Source organism: Hyperoodon ampullatus, assembly GCF_949752795.1.
Source record: "Hyperoodon ampullatus genome assembly, chromosome: 7".
In the NCBI taxonomy this organism is placed as follows: Eukaryota; Metazoa; Chordata; class Mammalia; order Artiodactyla; family Ziphiidae; genus Hyperoodon; species Hyperoodon ampullatus.
Genome location: NC_136920.1, coordinates 10,496,434 through 10,515,175, shown reverse-complemented (window position 1 = coordinate 10,515,175; position 18,742 = coordinate 10,496,434). Strand labels below are relative to the sequence as shown.

General features: G+C 57.9%; 1 protein-coding gene across 15 annotated transcripts in view; it reads right to left on the bottom strand.

Annotated features, from left to right (window-relative positions):
* Positions 1-2,063: 2,063 nt before the first annotated feature.
* The window catches only part of NRXN2 (neurexin 2), a gene marked incomplete at its 5' end in the record, with an annotated part of 99,938 nt that continues 83,259 nt past the window's right edge, over positions 2,064-18,742 (bottom strand). For 11 of the 15 annotated variants that reach the window (XM_079708416.1, XM_079708417.1, XM_079708420.1 and 8 more), the window contains 3 exons: positions 2,064-2,383; positions 15,443-15,521; positions 18,082-18,407. In XM_079708416.1, coding sequence (XP_079564542.1) covers positions 2,079-2,383; positions 15,443-15,521; positions 18,082-18,407 — 710 coding nt within the window. In that variant the 3' untranslated portion in view covers positions 2,064-2,078. Of the gene's footprint in view, positions 2,966-15,442; positions 15,522-18,081; positions 18,408-18,742 lie in introns of all 15 variants that reach the window. The other 4 variants (XM_079708407.1, XM_079708414.1, XM_079708415.1 and 1 more) reach the window with 1 other exon arrangement.

Below are 18,742 nucleotides of genomic sequence, written 5' to 3'. Positions count from 1 at the left end.
ACACAGACCAGGCTTGTGAACTGGAAGATGCTGCAAGAATGAGCTGGCCGGCAGCAGAGCCGCCCGAGGTGGGAGCTCAGGAAGCAGAGTAGGGCGGTGAAGGGCGCGACGGTGAGCCTAGAGCACGAGAAAGCAGAGCCAGGAGGGGGAGGCGAGACCCACCGAGCAGAAGGCAGAGGAGACCTGAGTGACAGAAGCGTGGCTGAGTCCTGTGTCCAGTGGCATGGCAGTCCACCGTGGCCCCCTGGGAGAGGCACACCCACCCACACTCTGCTTGCTCTCCCGAGGGCGCCCAGGTGCGCGGCTCCTCGTATACAACCCCCATCTCAAGAGTCTCGGCTCCTTTCGACGGAGAGGCTTAACAAATCCAGACCCATCTCAGCATGTCTGGGACCATGAGCCTGTTTAGTGTCCCCATGAAGAAGCAAACACCTGGTCTGAGGTGTGCTGGCTCTACTTCCACCTGCGGCCACAGGGGCTGCCCACGGTCAGCCAGTGGGGGGCAAGGTCCGAACCCTAGAGATGCAGAAGGGGCAGAGACCGGAGTTAGGCGGAACTGGGGGCCAATCTGGACTCAGACACTGAGTTACCTTGAGACCTTGGACCAGCCACTGAAGCTCTTCCCACCCAGGAATAACATCACCTCCCCCAAGGGCTATGTCAAGGCCAGTGCCCTGCACACACAGCCACCAGAGGGGCAGGCCCTCTTTAGCTACTAGGGGGCAAAACGCTGCTCCCGGCCCGGGATTTGTCAGCCCCCAGAGAAGCTAAGGTCCGTGGCCAATGGGTCCAGAGACCAGTCATCGCTCACAAGCCTGGGGCCTGTTTGCTGTCTCCTTCCCCAGCCCGCTGGGACATGGGGGTGAGACAAAGACAAGCTGCCCCAAGGCGCCCAAAGTCATGCTCAGCACAAAACTTTGGGGGCTACTTACCAGCTCTCGTGGGCTCCAATCTGCACCCAGACCCCAGCCCAGAGCTCGGACCGATGTCCCAACAGCACCCAACCCGAACAAACTGCACAGGACGGTTGGATTTGGAAAGTTTTTGTTTTCTTTTCCCACACATTTCCGGGGTTGGGGTGTTTTCCAAGACTCAGACACATTTGTTAACAAAGAGAGAAAAAAAAAAACTGGGGGAGCAGGGAGCCTGTGGGCAGAGAAGTGACCCCAGCAGTATGCGGGTAATGCCTGGCTCCCTCTCTTCCCTGCTGCCCGCGCCCAATGGGTGCCACAGGCCGCTGCTCGCGATATCTAGATTAATTGTCTTCAATATATATCTGCATTTGCCTTTCCCCTCCCACCCGCCCCCCACCCTGCTCCTCCAGCAGCTTCCCCATCAATGCACGTCGCCCGGCGGCACACAACAGAACAGGTCTTCCCAGGCCCGAGCCCCTTCCCTGGGCGGAACCAGGCAGGCGCCTCCTCCTGGTGGGCGGAGCCATGGCTCTTGGGGCCATCCCGGCCCCGCCCCCCGCTGGGACGCTCCGCCCACCCCCCCCGCCCTTCTCCCACCGACTCTGGAAACCCAAAGGGAGGAAAGGAAGGGGGAAACCAGACACACACAAAAAGGAGCAGTGGGGAAGGAGGGTGGGGACAGAGAGACACAGCAAGCCTGGGGTGGGGACTGGAGGGCTTGGGAGGAGAAGGAAGGCTGGGGGAACAGAGGGAGGAGGAAGAAAAATGGAGGAAAATGAACAGGACGAGTAGTTGACACTGTACAAAACCCCCAGTCTTCCTTCCCTCCCAACCCCACCAAAATAAAACTACCCCCCTTAAAAAAATAAATCAACCCAGGGCTGTGAGCACGTGCCCTGCCCGATGGGCGCAGAGCTGAGAGGGACAGACAGCCCCAGGACGCACGATGACTCCGCGCCGACGGACGGCAGGAGGAAGGGGACGAGCACGGGGTTTTCCTTTTTTTTTTTTTTTTTTTTTTCATTTTTTTGCGTTTCCTCTTCGCGAGAGAAGTCTGAGGCAGCCAGGGAGTGGGTCCCCAGGGCCCCGGCAGGGAGAGGGCCGCACCCTCCTCTCGGGCCCTCCCGGGAGGGGCAGCTGGCAGTGGGGCGCGGTGCAGGGGGCTCAGACGTAATACTCCTTGTCTTTGTTCTTCTTGGCCTTGCTGGGCGTCTTGGGGGCAGCCGGGGCCTTCTCCTTCACTACCGCCCCGTTGCTCTGGGCCGAGTTACTGATGTAGTTCCGGCTCTGGTCCACCTGGTAGGAGCCCTCGTCGCGGTTGCGGTACTTGTACATGGCATAGAGGAGGATGAGGATGCAGAGCGCCGCGGCCGCCACGATGCCCACCACCATGCCCGTGGTGCTGCTGGACTCCCGGATCACCTCCACTGCGCCCGGCGGGCCCCGCTCCCCAGGCCCCGTGGGGTTGGCTGTGGGCAGATGGGGGAAGCCGGGGGCGGAGGTCACGCCGGGGCGCAGGGGAGGGGGCCTCCGCGGCTCGAAGGACGTGGGGGCCCCGGGCCCCAGGGGTGGGTTCTCCAGCAGGGGCTGCAGCGGGTCTCGGTGGTTCATTTTGCCGGCTGGCAGGTTGGGGGCCGGGGCGGAGGGGGCGAGCAGCACCCCAGGGGCGCCCGTGGCCCCATCTGTCCTGAGGTTGGGCCGGGGAGCGGGTTTGCGGGGGGAGAGGAGGGTGGTGCGGTCCGTGACCAGGGGAAAGGTGGTGTAAAAGTCCTCGTCGTCCGTGGGGGGGAGGCTGGAGTCAAAGACCTCCCCGGAGGCAAAGCCCGAGGCCTCGATAGGCTCCTCGCAGTCGCTGTCGTCCTGCTCGGCCTGGCATGGGCCCCCGGCGGGCGGGCGGCGGGCCGCGGGCGGGGGCAGGGTGTCTTGGGTGGCACCCACGCCCGTGAGGAAGGGGTAGAAGGTGGGGGGTGGGGGCACGAAGGGGGATCGGGTGGCCACGGGAGGGGGGTCTAAGGAGTCCTCCGTGATAATGGGCAATATTAACTCTCCTCCTAGAACAAGAGAGAGAAGAGAAAAGACAGGGCGTCAGCGAGGGCCGGGGTGCAGGCGGCCGGCACAGAGAGAGAAACAACAGCCTCACACACCCAAATCGGTTCCAATTGGCTTTGGCGGAGACTAGAGCGGGCTGGGCCCGCCCGCCAGCCGGCCGGAGCACCGCGCTTTTTAAGCGGGCAGCGGCTCGGATGCCCTGGGCACCCCACGCACGGGCTCTGTGGCTCTCTGGGTTTTGGTCTTTTGTTTGTCTTAAGAAACCAAAAGGAAAAGAAAGGAAAGGAAATAGAAAAGAAATGGAAAAAAAGAAAAGAACTCTACTGGTTTAAGGCTTTAAAAACAGATACAAGAGCAGCATTTAAACAAACCTAACAACAATATCTTTTAGGGTTTTTTCTGGGTTTTTCTTTTTTTTTCTTTTGTTTTTAAAAAAGAAGATAGCATACCACGGAATTCAGGCAACTTACATCAACAAATAGGCCGTGTGATTTTAGCATGAAGAAAAAAATTACAAACAGAGCTGTGTAAGCGGGTTCTCCCGGAAAAAAATAAGAAAAAAACAACTTTTCCGTACAACGTTTCCTTTCTATCTGTTTGGTATCTCCCTCCCTCACTCTCCTCTCCCTGAACAACTTGCTTCCTCCAGAATACTCTCCTCCCTCACTTGTGCCCTCTCCCCCTCATTAAACACAAAGCTGAAATCTGCACAGTGAAGGCTGGCGTTGAGGAACTGTTACCACCACTTGGTGTCAGCGTGTGGCGGGGGTAGGGAGGGAGCAGTGGGAAGGAAGGCTTGGGGAGGAGGCACGTGACAGGCAGCTGTGTAGGAACTGCCTCATGGGTGAGAGGACTTGGGAGGGGATGATCATGCGAAGGGGCTCTGAAGGCTAAGTGCAGGTTGGTCATGGGGAGAGGAGAACTGAAGGTGGGAGGTGACGAGGTCCGGGAGGAAGAGCTGGCAGGGACACACAGGCACATTGGAGGAGGGTCCTGTCCTATAGGACTTTGGGAGTGGTGGTGAGAAGCCATGTTGAGGTAAGAGGTGAGGAAGGACAGGGAGTGAGGGAAGGAACTAGGCAGCGACACATGATTCTTGCGCTAACCCTAAACCCCCAACTTTCTCTTTCTTCACCCTCCACCTCTGACCCCCACTGACTTCCCCCCCTCCCCCTCCCCAGAACCCCCATGGGCCGCCAGGACCTGGCCAGGGCTTGATGGCCTCTGGCCGTCTTATTATTGTTAAAACAATAATAAAACAACGGAAAGAAGATGAAAGCAAAAAAAGAAAAGAAAATACATACACAGCCATCTGGGAAGGATGCACTTGCTAATATAGGGCCCAGGAGAACTACTGGGTAGGGCCTTTGGGGTGGGGGTGTAGGTCTCCTCACTCCCTAGGTCGGATAACTGGGGTCCCCTGGGCCAAAACTGCAATTCCCATCGGCCCCAGAGGGTGAGAATTACAACTCCCATTAGTCCTCATCAGCCCGTGGGTCAACAACTACAACTCCCATCAGCCCCCTGGGCCCCCTCTCAAACAAAAAGCACTGCTACCCACTGGTCTGGGGTAGAAGAGAGCTGCAGCCCTGGGTCTAGGTGGCTGGTGGAAGGGCTCCCTCCTCTTGGAGGGGCAGTTCTGGTCCTGGTAGGGGCAGTAGGTTTCCTCTCTAGCTCTCCCTCCAGCACAGCTCAAGCCCCGCCCCCATCTGAGTGCAGCTCCCTGGTCTCTCTGCAGGGCTTGATCTTCAGAGATCACACCACAAGCCTCCCACCCGCTCCATGGGAGGCTTCTCAGGGTTTCACTGACAGACCCCTCTGCCCCAGTGCATCCAGGCCAGCCATGTGCCACCACCACCACACCTAGGCACCTCTTCTCCTCCTCCCCCCACCCAAAGCGCTCTGGTCTCCACCCTGCTGTTCAGACACCTCTGCTGATCCTTCAGATCGCCAGCTCCAGCAGTTTGGCAGAGCTGTCCTTGGCCACACTAGCCAGCTCAGCCAAGATCTTGCTATTGAACTCACAGCCTTGCTGAGCTCCTCAGGCTGCTCTCCCCACCAGGCTCCAATCTCCCCCTGGACAGGGGCTCACCTGCCCCCCAGATTGAGAAGCCTCGGGGCACCTGGGCTTCCACCTGCTCAGCCACACTGGAAAACTGAGCCAAGAGCAGAGAAGCATGTTTTGTGGGGCTGGGACTGTCCAACCCTGGCTTTTTATGGAGGATGCTGCTGAGGCCTGGGGTGGGCAGGACTTCCAGGGTCTTCCAGGTGTCACTGTGAGGCTACATGAATGAATAGACTATCCAGTCCCTTCTGTGGCTCTCAGAGGCCAGGCGAGGGCCAAGTCTCACAAGGAGCCCCGGAAGGCCTGACTCATCCTCCCCACGCCTGCAGGAATCTGCTAGGCTGCTTGACTCTTGGCTTGGATTTTAATGTGGGAGGCCAAGACCTGTTCTGTCACTAATTCCTGTGTGACTGTGGGCAAGTTTCTTTTCATTTTCTGGGCCTCAATTTCCTCATCTATAAAATTAGGGTATTGGGCTCCAGGCCCAAGGTGAGGCCAAGGCCTGGATCCCAGCCTATGGATGAACATACTTTGTCCTCCCATCCCTACTGAGCCCTAGACCCACCAAGGATGGCCCAGCAACCTGGCCCCTGGGTAAGTGGCAAACTCAGCTGTTAGGTCTCAGGAGGAGGCTGGTAGCCCTTCGAGTGGTAGGATCTGGGCCCAGCCATGACAAGGTTCCCTTCCCTGTGTGGACCCTGAACACATCTGGGGTCCTCACTGCTGGCCCACACCACCTGCCCCCTTCCTGACCTTTGCCTTCTGTTCAGAACACCTTTCCCCTGCTGATATCTCATTCATCCTTTGAATCCAACCAAATACCTCCTCTTTCAGGCAGACCTCCAGAGGCTCCTCCCTGCCTTGGGTGCCTCTGACACCTTGTCCCTATTTTGTCCTGGAGGCACAGGTTTGGACTCACTGCCAGGGAAGCCCCTTGCTGGGGACACATCATGGCCCAGAGGGGCTGATCAGGCCAATCAGGGCACAGACCTTGGCTTTCTATCCTTTTGCTCACCTCCCCAGTAGATGAGGGTGTATGGGGGCTTCAGGCCTTGGACCACAGACAAATCCTGCTCAGCCTGAGCTGCCCCCCGCCCCCACCACCCACAACCATTTGCCCCAACTCACTGGTTCCTTAGGTCCTTGGGACACACAGGCTCCCAGGGTCCCCCTGTGGAGCCTCCTGCTTCCCCCAACCCTGCCTCCAGAGCCCTCCCAGTCCTGGTCACATTGACTTCTTGGCCCTGCCCTTCAACCCCAGCCAATTCCTGGCCTCCATCTCTGGGTCTCCGTCCTGTCCCTGCGTCCCCAACTCCTTTGGGGACTTCCCCTGGCCCGAGGCTTTGACAGCACCTCCTGAGGGTACCCTGCCCTCACTCACATCCCCCCACACTGCCACAACTGCCCCTTGGTGTCCGCTTCTCCTGGCCCTGAACATCAGCCTCCACCTCCCACGCCACTTCCTCCCTGGGCCCTACACCCCTCACCACAAGATAACACACTACTGAGACCCCACGCTGCCTTCCTTCCCCAACTCTCACTCAAGTCGGCCTGGGCTCTGTGGCAGTGAAGTCACACACAAAGTAGGGTACCGTATTTTCCTGGGGTCATGCAGGAAGGGTCAGGCAAGCTTGTGCCAATGAGGAGTTAGTGGGGCCTGGAGGAGGGGAGGAACACTCAGAGACTTCTCACTGCAGAAGTCCAACTGGGGGCTCCCCAGGCCGCCCCTCCCACTGGGCTTTTGGGGGTGCAAACTCATGAAGACTCATGGTGCCTGGGACCCTGGGTCCAGCTCTATGCCAAGGGTGCACATTGGGATGAGGTGCCCCTGGGGGTCTGATAAGGACCCTAGGCAGCCTCCCTCCCCTCCCCCACTTCAGGCAACTGCAGCATTTGGGAAATATTCACAAGAGCACTTATCATAGACGCCACCCACCCTCTGCTCCTAAACTGAATTTCAGTGCATGTCAGTTCCGCTTACTGAAAGGAATTCCATTCTGGCCAAGGAGACCACAAGCCATTCCCGAGCACCCTCCTCCCCCAGCTCCCCTGTCTCTGGGGGCTGCTGGACAAGCAAGCTGGAGCCCTTTCTGCCTTTAGGGCAAAGAAGGCCCTTGACTGAAAATCTACCCAAGAACCCCATTCCCACCCAAGCAAGATGTGCCCACCCCCAAAGAAGCATCTAGAACTGAGGCTGAGCGTCAGAGACTAAGCAATCATCTGCCAGTGCTGGGTGCCCTGCCCAGGCTGTGACGGCAAGAAGGCCACTAGTCCACAGGGCACTTCGTGTGGATTAGAAACACGGCAGACCCTCAGTGTGGCCAGAGCCCTGCAGGTGCACCATTTGGCAAACAGTATCTCTGAGCAAAACTGGAAAAAGGCATTCTGTTCTCCTGGTGGGCACAGCCCCGCTCCAGGGCGCAGGACACACAGCTTGGCAAGCAAAGCACTGGCTAGATTTCAGCCCTTACTCACCTGTTCCAGCAGAGAACAATCTGTGCAACTGTGTGCAGTGGACTGAAGGGTACCACCCCTCCCCACCCGGAAACCCACACACAGCAAGGGCAAACGCCAAGGTGGAGTCAAGGTCAGAGACGGTGAAGCGCCCACTGTGTGCATGCACATGCATCCACCCCTTTGAGGGTCTGTTTCTGAGCACCTAGGCATGTGTCTCTAAGCATGTGTGTGTGTGTGTGCGTGTGTGCACGCACACGAACCTCAATGGATCCAAGCATGTGAGCCTGCGTGTCAGCGAGTCTTAGGGGATGTGTGTGCATGTGAGTGAGCCTGTGCTCTGTACGTGGTTTGTGTGTGGTCCGCCTGCCTCTAAGCCTGGGTCTGAGCTCGTGTGTGCATGTGAATGCATGAATGTGTCGCTGAGAACATGTGAGCGTGCCACCATGGGTCTGAACACATGCGGTTGTGCCTCTGTGACCACCTCTTTCCCTTGGGCAGTGAGACTACATTTCCCAGCATCCGTTGCAATTAGGTGTGGCCACAGGAGTGAGCAGTGGGCAGTGCCAGTACCGCCCAGATCCTCCGCACTCCTTCTCCTCCTTCCAGTGACCTTGCAAACCACGTGTTGAAATGGAGGAGCCACAGATGGGAGGACTCTGGATCCCCCAAGCACTCCTTGGGGCAGAGCCACCTGCTGGTCAGGAGCACCCAGGTGAGGCTTCACCTGAGTCAGAAACTTCCCTTGAAGGACCCACTGAGATTCGGGGGGAGGTTATCTGTTACAGAAACACATGTTACCTTAACTAATACAGACACAGCCAGAAGTGGGTGTCACATTAACAAAAACCTGTGGCCCTCAGGTAACAATTCAAGGAAATGGATTTGGAGGCTGGAAAGATGCAGAGCCACATAATGCAGCGGCAGGACACCTGGTACCAACCGTTGCTTGGGACAGGCCACGTGCTTACCGAGGCTGAGGCACTAAGGGAAGGTGCCAGGAAAGTCAGGACGACAATGCCGCCTTTTACTTTCTGTGTTTGGTAACGTATTACAAGAAAGAAACAACGTTAGACAAGAATTGGTGCGTTTGCAACAGAGATGAAGGGACCAGAGAGAGCCCACAAATGCGGGGCCGGCAAGTGTCAGAAGAAGCACTGCCCCCAAACCCCAAATCTTAAGAAAGAAGACTGGAAACGGCTTTCAGGGATAGTGGCCCAGTGACACTTCCACCTGAAAAACGGGGTTCAGCCTTGCCTCAAGGATCACCCTAGGGCTTCCCTGGTGGCATAGTGGTTGAGAGTCCGCCTGCTGATGCAGGGGACACGGGTTCGTGCCCCGGTCCGGGAGGATCCCACATGCCCCGGAGCGGCTGGGCCTGTGAGCCATGGCCGCTGAGCCTGCGCGTCTGGAGCCTGTGCGTCTGGAGCCTGTGCTCCGTGACGGGAGAGGCCACAACAGTGAGAGGCCCGCATACGGCAAAAGAAAAGGATCACTCTCTCTAAGGGTGTGGCTCCCCACCCATTGTTTCAAACGCCCTCAAGATAGTCACCACTAAATTAAGAGATAGGGCAGAGAAACAAGGAAATAAACAGGCTTGAGAATTATGTCTAGGAGAGAACTCTGAGTGTCGTTCCGTTGACCGTTTGAGCCTCAAAACCATCTTTGGGCCTTAAAACAACCTTTGGGCCCCCAAATATGCATGAGCAGGAAGAGGGCTGTCAAGGCTGTGAGACCTCCAAGGAGGTCATTTTCCCGACACCCACCCAGAGATGGCCATGGAGGATAAGGACTGGGAAGGACCTGCCAGAGGGCAGCACCAGGGCCCCAGACAAAGCAGAGGGGAGTTTCTCCCAGACAGCAGAAGTGGGGTTTCAGGGAGAAACTTCCCCACTACTGAGGGCAGAGCCTCAAGCTGCCTGCATCTTCCCAACACTAGGAACTACAAGCTGCTGTGCACCCTCCATCCTGCCCTCTGGACGCAGGGTTTTATGGTGGTGGTTTTCTCTGGCCCATCATGGTATTCTGGGTGTGTGCTGGGCTGTATGGGCAGTGAGGTCAATTCTCCTTTTAGTTCATGGGTATCCAGACCTCATATGGGTACCCAGGAGCCAAGTCCGGACCCAATGGAGTGGGTCCATCTCCCAGACATCCTCACCTCTGAGATGACTATCCTAACCGGGCAGGACTTCGGGTGTCTCCCCTGGGGAGGGGTGGGTGTGTTCTGTCGGTGGGGGGAACAGTGGACTGGATCGTTGGTGACCCAAAGCCCAGACTGTGGCAAATAAATGGCTAGCTGGTCACCAAATCTGTTTTTGCTTCCTCCTGGACTGCCTGGAAGCTAGGTCGTGCCACATGACCGAGCTCTGGAGAAGAGAATCAGTAGGGCCCATGCACACCTCTTCCTCCCAGGCCTGGCCCATAAGCCCTCCCCTTCATGCCCCTCCCTGCTCATCCCCTTCCACCACAACTCGGGAAGTCACGGTGAAGACGGTGCAGCTTCAAGGTGGAGACAGACCAGCCCTGAATCGGCGCTCTCAAAAGAGATGCTCACCTAAGTGTCCATCGACAGATGAATGGATAAAGAAGATGTGGCACATATATACAATGGAACATTACTCAGCCATAAAAAGAAATGAAATTGAGTTATTTGTAGTGAGGTGGATGGACCTAGAGTCTGTCATACAGAGTGAAGTAAGTCAGAAAGAGAAAAACAAATACTGTGTGCTAACACATATATATGGAAATCTAAAAAAAAAAAAAGGTTCTGATGAACATAGGGGCAGGACAGGAATAAAGACGCAGACGTACAGAATGGACTTGAGGACATGGGGAGGGGGAAGGGTAAGCTGGGACGAAGTGATAGAGTAGCATGGACATGTATACACTACCAAATGTAAAATAGCTAACTAGTGGGAAGCAGCTGTATCGCACGGGGAGATCAGCTCGGTGCTTCGTGACCACCTAGAGGGGTGGGATAGGGAGGGTGGGAGGGAGAGGCAAGAGGGAGGAGATATGGGGATATATGTATACATATAGCTGATTCACTTTGTTATACAGCAGCAACTAACACACCATTGTAAAGCAATTATACTCCAATAAAGATGTTTAAAAAAAAAAAGAGCTGCTCACCCATCAGGAACAGTGTTTATAACTTTACGTGAAGGAGAAGTCAATGTCTATGTGTTTAACCATGGGTGTTGAGAGTTTCTCTGTTACAACTAGTGTTACCTTAAGACACGTTGGGACCCGAACACGTTTGTGCCTCTGTGATTCTGAGCTAGATGTGTGGGTCTGAGCAAATGTGTCTGTGCCTGTGGAATTAAGCATGTGTACGCCTCTGAGGGTCCTGGGTATGTGTGCACGGGGGCAACGCCTCGGTAGGGATGCGCACATGTAGGCTGAGTGCATGAGGCTGCTTCTCTGGGTCTGAGCACACGTGGGCTTATATGAAGCCGAGCGTGTGGGTCCTTGTGGGTCTGTGTGCTCACCTGGTGAACATGGAAGCACGCATTTTACTGTGTCTGAACGTGTGTGATTGGCCTGAGGGTCCACGGATATGTGGGTGTCCTTCTATGTGGAGCTGCATGTGTACCTCTAAGCATATGAGTAAGTACACCAGCAGCTGTGAGCTCCCGTGTCAGTGTTGGCCTGACTCTGTGTGTGTGTTCACGTGTGTGTACACCACCGTGGGACTGAATACGAGTATGCATGCCTTGAGGGGTCTGAGCACGTGTGTGTGTGTCTGAGCATAAGGCATGCACATCAGAGTGAGCCTCAGAAGGTCTGAGCTGAGGTGGGCCTCCGAAGGTCTCCTTTCCTGGGGCGGTGGGGCAGGGGGGCAGGTCTGTGAGTCTGAAGAAATGTGTGCGTGTGCGTGGACCCCTGGGTCTGGGCACACACAGCCTGCCTGAGGATGCACACACGTGCGCCCTCATGGCCCTCAGCATGAGCACACACGTCGGTACACGAGGATATGCCTTTGAGGACGTGTGTGTCTTAGAGTACGTGAACAGATGTGCAGGCGACTGTAGGTCCGAGCCCAAGTGTATGCGGGGGTGGTGCTGTGACACTCATGCACCTCTGTGAGCCTGGGCGCAGACGTGTACATCCCTGAATTCACACGCCCACGTGCGCATGTGTGTGCCTGCATCTCAGAAGGTCTGTGCATGTTGTATACGTGCCTGCTCTGAACACGCACACACGCACCTGTGATTCTGAAACATCTGTGAGCGTCTGTAAGTCTGAGCTCACGTGGAGGATTCTGTGGCCTGAGCACATGTGTGAGCATGTGTGTGATGCAAGTGGATTTGTACGCGTGTGTCTGCTTCTGTGAGCTGAGTGTGGAATTCTGAGAGTCTGAGGATTCGTATATGCCTGGGCCTTGAGGGTCTGAGCACATAGGTGTACGTGTCTCGGGAGTGTGTGAAATATGCAAGTGCTTCTGAGCACGTGCATGCGATTCTGAACATCTGGTCTACCCCTCAATAGATGTGCGCACGTGCGCTTCAGTGGGTCTGTGTGTGCATGGATGTGCAGCTCTGAGCGCATGCAACTGCCTTGGTGGGTTGAAGACATGCTGTGTATGCACCCTTGTGCAGCTGAGCTCGTGTGTAAGTGTCTAAACAGGCAGACACCTGTGAGTCCACATCTAGGTGTGGAGCCCTAAGCCCACACATGCAGGACCGTAGCTCTGAGCACACGTGTGTACCTCTGTGAAAATGTGCACATGTGTATGGGTTTGTCTGTGTTCATCGGACTTCTGGGGCTCTGAATACATGCGTGTCTCTTCAGATCTAAGCACCTGGTGCCTCTTTTGCTCTAGGCACAAATGGTGTGTGCCCTTTAGGTCTGAACATATGAGTACCTGCGGAAGTGGATGTGCGTGAGTTTGCTGGTAGGTCCATAAATGTTTGTGCCTGGATGTGGGTGTGCCTCTGGTCAGACACGAGTGTGCATGTAGCTGGGTGCCTCTGTGGGTCTGAGTCTGCGTGTGCACTTCCTATGTGCCTCAAGGGGAGCAATTCCTACAGGGGCCAGGCCCATAACACAAGGTGTGGGACAGGCTGGCTAAGGCAGCGAGGGGCATTGGGTCACATTGCCTACTACACAGGGCAGGTCCCCATAAAGGCACTCCCATTCAAAACAAGTTAAACACCGTGTCCATCACCACAATACTTTTGGCTGGGCTGCCAACCTCCGGTAAAATAACTGTTAGATGATGGGCTCTCCAGGCTGGGGAGGCTGGGACCTGGGGTCTGTGGAGGGGTCCAAGTCAAGGGAAGGTGTGAAACGTTTCAGGGATGACCCGAGGCTTCACACTTGGACCCAGGAAGGAAGATCTGGCAGATGAGAGGGGTGCAAAGAGCCTGCGGTCAGCCCCTGGGTAGCTGCTGTCTCCAGCCAGGCTGCCTCCACCTCTGACACTGACCTTGGAGCCCAAGGAGTCCTGCTCGTCTGCTAGGGAAAAAGCCTCCCTGCACTGGGGGCACAAGAGGGCTCTGGCTTGAGTCCCCTCCCTCTCCAGGTGGGGTGTATCACAGTCTAAATCAGCCTGAGGGACCCTGGAGTCATCTTGGTCATCGTCTGGCCTCCCATCAAGATAAAAATCCAAGTTAAGCATTTCAGGCCAGTATGAGAGTGGAGGTGCAAACATACGTGATGCACACCTGCGGTGGAGCCTGTGGGTTGCGTTGGTTTTCTCTGGGGGCTCAGGCATGCACTCTGCCCTCCCTCCTTCTTATTTTTAAAGCTGGGTGCTGGGCTGGCCCGCCAGCCTCTCCCCATCCCCCAGCTTCCATTCCTCTTCCACCCTCCTTGTCCCCTCACATACTTGGCCCTTTGATGCTGGGAGGGCAGCTGACCCGCCCACTTCAGCTCCTCCTCACTCCGTGGTCCCAACACAGCCTAAAAGAGCTCGGCCCACCTGTGCACGCGCTCAGCATCACACCCAGGACCCTGACAAGACCCTGGGCTGGGGCTGGGAGGCCAGAATTTTGGTGGACAGGATGTGGCCTTGGGGTAGCCCAGTGTGCGCTTCCCGTCCTTGCATCATGGCCTCTGCAGGGTCCAGGGAGAACAGAGGCTCCTCCTGTCACCTAGCGGTGCCCACCCCCGAGTGTGCAAACACGTGCAGTGGGGCCAGGCAGGGCCCTTTTCTCGTGACCGTACAGCCTTTTGTCCCCAGAGTCCCATCCCGGGGCTCTCAGGGGACCATTTGTCACAGGCACTCCCCACAGGCCTGGGCTTGCGGTACTGCGTCCACCTATAGGAAAGCCCCACCAGTGACTAGGTAGGGGGAAAAGCAGGGTGCAAGGAAAGTGCTGTGTCGAAGCTGCCAGATTCCCAAAGCAACGGTGGGGTGTGAGGGTGCATCCCTGAGCCGAGATCACCCAGTGAGATGGAGGGGAGAGCCCCCAGAAGAGGAGACTCCCCACAGTGGAGGGTGTCTGTCCAGAAAGCACTGGTCCTTGGCTGCGGCTGAGGAGGCCTTTCCAGTCCAGCAGCCGGAGGCTCCCCCAAGGACCTCAGGGCCCAGGACTGTCAGAACAACACCCTCAGCTCTGACCTACTGGGGGGACATGGAGCAGTCAGGCTTCAGCCTCTGGGCCTGGCGGCCTGCGCCCCAGAAGCCTCTCTGCCCTTGGTCTCTGGAACCTGAGCCTCTGCTCCAAGGCTCCTCACCCTCCTTCCTTGGCTGCAGCCCACCCCCACCCTCAGCCCCAGAGTGTCTCTTCTGGGGCTGGCAGACCCCCTAGGCTCAAGCCCAGGCCAGATTCACAGGATATGCCCAGGTCACACTGCCCACCTCAGCTGACCCCATCACCCCCCGCCCCAACCCTGTGGGCACCTGCCCCAACCTCCAGCCTTCCAGTACCAACAGCCCAGGTGCCACACACTGCAAAGTAACAGAGAGAAGTCTCTGGAAACCCAAGCAAGGGATGAGGCTCCCAGGGGGCTCATCCAGGACACCACCAAGCCCACACGCTCCCACTGGGAAATCTGGCCACATCCAGTCTCCTTCCATTCCCGCTGCCAGCCTCAAGCATCAGGACCTCAGCTCCTCGGGCCCTCCGTCCCCTCAGCTCCTCCCAGCCACCGCCCACCTGATCAGAGGCACCCCCTGTGCCGTTCCACACCCCACACTTCTGAGTCAGCACCCAAGGCCCACCCCTGTCTTGCCAATCTGGTCTCTCTCTCTCTGGGGCTGCACCCTTCTCTCCAGCTGGAAGCATCAAGCAGACCCCTGGAATGCCTCCCCCAGTAAGCCTTCCTCCCAGCTCTGCTCTCCTCTTATAGCAGCTCCCCAACTAGAAATCTGGACCAGACCCCAATCTCCCCGGGGGACCTCATGTCTGGCTGGGGCACCTCCTACCCAGCACGCTGCCCGACACTGTGTAGTAACTGCCCCAGCTTGGCCTGGCAGCCCCGGCAGTGTCTGGCCACCTCCCTGACTCTGGGAATGAGGAGGGTTCAGGAGCCAGCAGAGACCTCCTCTTCTAGCGACCAAAGAACACCAGGCCTCGGGGACTGATGGGAGTTGTAGTTCTGGACCCAGGAGTCGATGGGAATTGTAGTTCCTAGGCCTGTGTTCCCCATCCCCATCCCCCACCCACCCCGCCCCTGACACACACACCATAAGGACTCATGGGAGCTGCAGTTACTCATCTTTCTAGGGAAAAGTCTCCCTCTTTCCCTCCCGGCATCCCTTGGCCCTCAACCCCAGGACCCCAAGCTAAGGACCTCACTATCTCTGAGGGACACCAAAACGCCAGAAACTGCCTCGCCAGGGGTCATTTGCAGGACCTGGGGCGATGGCAGGAGGGGAAAGGAAGCTATCAGGGAAAGTTAAGGCCTGGCAGCAGGCCCCTCGGGCTTGGGCCAGGTGGCAGGGACAGTCGCCCCCCTCCCATCAGTGCTGCAGCGGGCCCGGGGCAGGGGAGGGGGGAAAGGCACTCACCAGTACTGGGCTCACACTCCTCCAGGTCCTCGTCATCACTAGGGCACTCAGCTGAGGCCACCAGGAGGTCATCTGTGTTCTTGGGGGCGAGAGGAAGGTGGGGGGAAAGAAGAGGGTTCCAGGCTGGGTCAGCAGGCCCCGCAGCCACCTCTTGAGGCACGGGGATGAGCCCTGGGCTGAGACACACACCCTGGTCCACACCCCAGCTCTCTCATCGCTTGCTGGGTGACCATGGGCCTCCACCTCCCTTGTGCAAAGGTAGACTGAACAGCGCCTGCCCTGCAGCGGTTCCCTCGCTCCTGGGGACCAATGAAACAGCACACGTTGTGCCTTTTATTTCTGGGAAGTCTGGGAGACTGGACCCCAGAACTGGGACTGCAGGGCCAGAGCGAGGGGGCCTGGGGCAGCAGGGAGGTGAAGCACAGGGGCCTCTGGAGGCCAGCACGGGCAAACACGGAGCAGGACCTGGGAAGTTTCTTGGCTCCAGCCTCACCACCCCACCACCTTCATCTCTCTCCCAACCCCCTTCCTGGAGCCTGGAAACCCGGCTGCATACAATAATTAGGGCTGTGGTTGCCATGACAACAGGAGTCGACTTTGTCAGCATTTTCTCTCCTCCTGCTTGCAAAGAAAGAGAATCCCCAAGATGAGTGAGTGTTAAGGGGTGGGGGGAATTCTCAGGGGGTGCTAGGGAAGAAACTCAAGGAGGGGAACCCAGAATCCAAGCAGGAAGGGACTCTGAGAGACTTCGGGTGCAGGGAGAGGGCCAGGCTGAAGGCCAAGGACGGGAGGAGTCTGGGGTGGGTAGGGGGTGAAACGGTCACGTCTTGCTTCTTCCCCACCCCCTAAGCTTCGGACACTGCAGCCCTCACCCAAGGGCAAGGTGGGACCTGGAAGACTAATTTTCCTTCTGCATCTCCGCCCCTCTGCGCCAGTCTCCCCTGTGCAGGCTCCACCAGCACAGCTATGACCCCTAGAACCCCACCCTTCTCTTCTACCTGGATGGTCTGCCCGTCACCTCACACTGAGACTGGACGGCCCTTCTTGCCATTGGGCACTGGGCATGGCCGGTGCCCAACCTCGGCTAGAGCCAGGCCTTTCTCCCAGGGCTCCCCGCTCCCGAGGGCAAGGCCTGGCATTCAGGTCCCCTCGATTTTCTTGGCATTGAAGGCAGAACGGAAGGGGGTTCAGGCTTGACTCTCTTGCCTGGACAAGGCTGTCAGCCAGACCCAGGCCCCTGCAGCACTGACTGGCAGGGATGAGGGGACTGGAGCTCAGAGAGCCCAGCCCTCATTTACAGAGGCTGAAGGCAGGCTGGCAGTGGAGGTAGGACACGTCCCCATGGCTGACCCAGCCCCTCCCTCACCCTGGGAGGACAGAGGTCCCTCCAGGCCCAGAGGCCCACAGCCATGTGTGATGGGGGCCAGAAGTAGCTTGGGCAGAGGGAGCAGGGTGACTAAGCAAGGTCCAATGTGCCAGGTGTGAGCCCTCCCCCCACTGGCCAGGCAGCAACAACTAGAAAACTCAGCTGCACTCCAGGGCTGCCTTGGTAAGTCACATATACTCAGTCGGCTTTGGCCACCAGAAAAGCCAGGCCTGTCCTTCCCCAGTGGAGCCTCATTCTCAGGTACAGCCCCCTCCGGTGCTCCCCTGGGTGCGAGAGAAGATAAATTCAAACCTGACACAGGGAGAGCACCTGAGCAGGTGGGGCAGGCAGTGGGGAGGGAGGGTAAAGCACCAGGGGACTGTCTGTACCAGCCCCGGCTCTGAGCCACAGGCATGGAGGACACTGAGGCCTGCTACACGGTGGCGTCTACTCAAGGTCACACAGAGAGGACGTGTGACGGCAGCGGGCTGGCAGTCTCACTGCAAGGACACCAGCCATCAGGGAGAGGCTGCTCCTGCTTCCATCAGCCTCCGGAGAGGGGCTGCCACCATCGGGTGAGCCACTAGCCCCTCCAGTGCTGTCGTCTCTGTGCCCTGCGCAGAGCAATGCCATCCTGGCTCCCTCCGTCTCTCCCTCGATGCCCACACAACACTGGGCGTGGCCTTCATTATGGGGCAGGCAGAGGGGGGTCATTCCACCCCTCACCCCCAGCCCGGACTTCCTCTCTTATAAGTGGGGTGGTCTTCCCTGGTCTAGCTAGGGTACCAAACTCCCCCTCAACTCTGGGAATGGTCCTCCTAGAAATAGTAGTCACCTCCACACCTACAACATCCCTGGTCATCAGGGTGACAACCGCTTCGAGAAAGGAGACCTTGGGGACTTCCCTAGTGGTGCAGTGGTTAAGACTCCGTACTCCCAATGCAGGGGGCCCAGGTTTGATCCCTGGTCAGGAAACTAGATCCCACATGCATGCCGCAACTAAGAGTTTGCATGCCACAACTAAGGAGCTGGTGAGCCACAACTAAGGAGCCCGCCTGCCACAACTAAGACCTGGCACAACCAACCAAACAAACAAATAAATAAATATATATATATTTTTTTTTTTTTAAAAAGAAAGAAAGGAGACCTTGCCAGCCCCATCTAAACCATAGTCCCCTCAGACCCTTCCCGAGCGCCACAGTCGCTAGGCAGACATCGGCCCTATTCCCCACCTGGAGCCCCGTCCCTCGTGCACCAGCGGAGGGGCCCTCACCTGGGTGGTGCTGTCCCTCAGCGTGGGGGAGCGGCCCCGGCGTGTGGTGGTGGTGGCCATGGTGGTGGTGGTCTCCATGATGGTGGTAGCCATGTCGGCCAGCAGGGTGGTGGCCGTGGTCTCCGCACTGAGCAGCACGGACGGCCCCTCCCCCACCAGGCGCAGGTGGCCCTCGGTCCGCACGTTGGGGTCGCTCTCGGCGGCCAGCGCCAGCACCTTGAGCCCATTGTAGTAGAGGCCGGACACCTGGCCCTGGAAAGGGCGGCCCTGATCCCGGCCCCCAATCTTGATGGCAGCCTGGCTGTTGAAGATGGTCAGCTGGCGGCCTGGGGGGGAGGGGAAGGGGCAGGAGTGACAGACAGAGGGGGGACAGGCAGTGGGTGGGGGGAGACCGGAAAGGGATAGGGAGAATGGAGGGAGATCCAAGGGAGGGAAGGAGGGGTGGAGGTGGAAGCCAGCAAGCGGGGGTGGGGTGGGGAGGGAGAAAGGAGCAAGGGGCAGACACCACAGGGAAAGTCCTTGTCAGCCGCTAGCCCAGCCCAGCCGGGTAGGGACCCTGGACAGGAAGGGTCCCCAGGGCACACTTGGGCTGGGAAAGGGGGCCCAGCTCCCCACTCTCCCCGCCATGCTCATGCCTCTGGCCTTCCCGTCCCCCCATCTC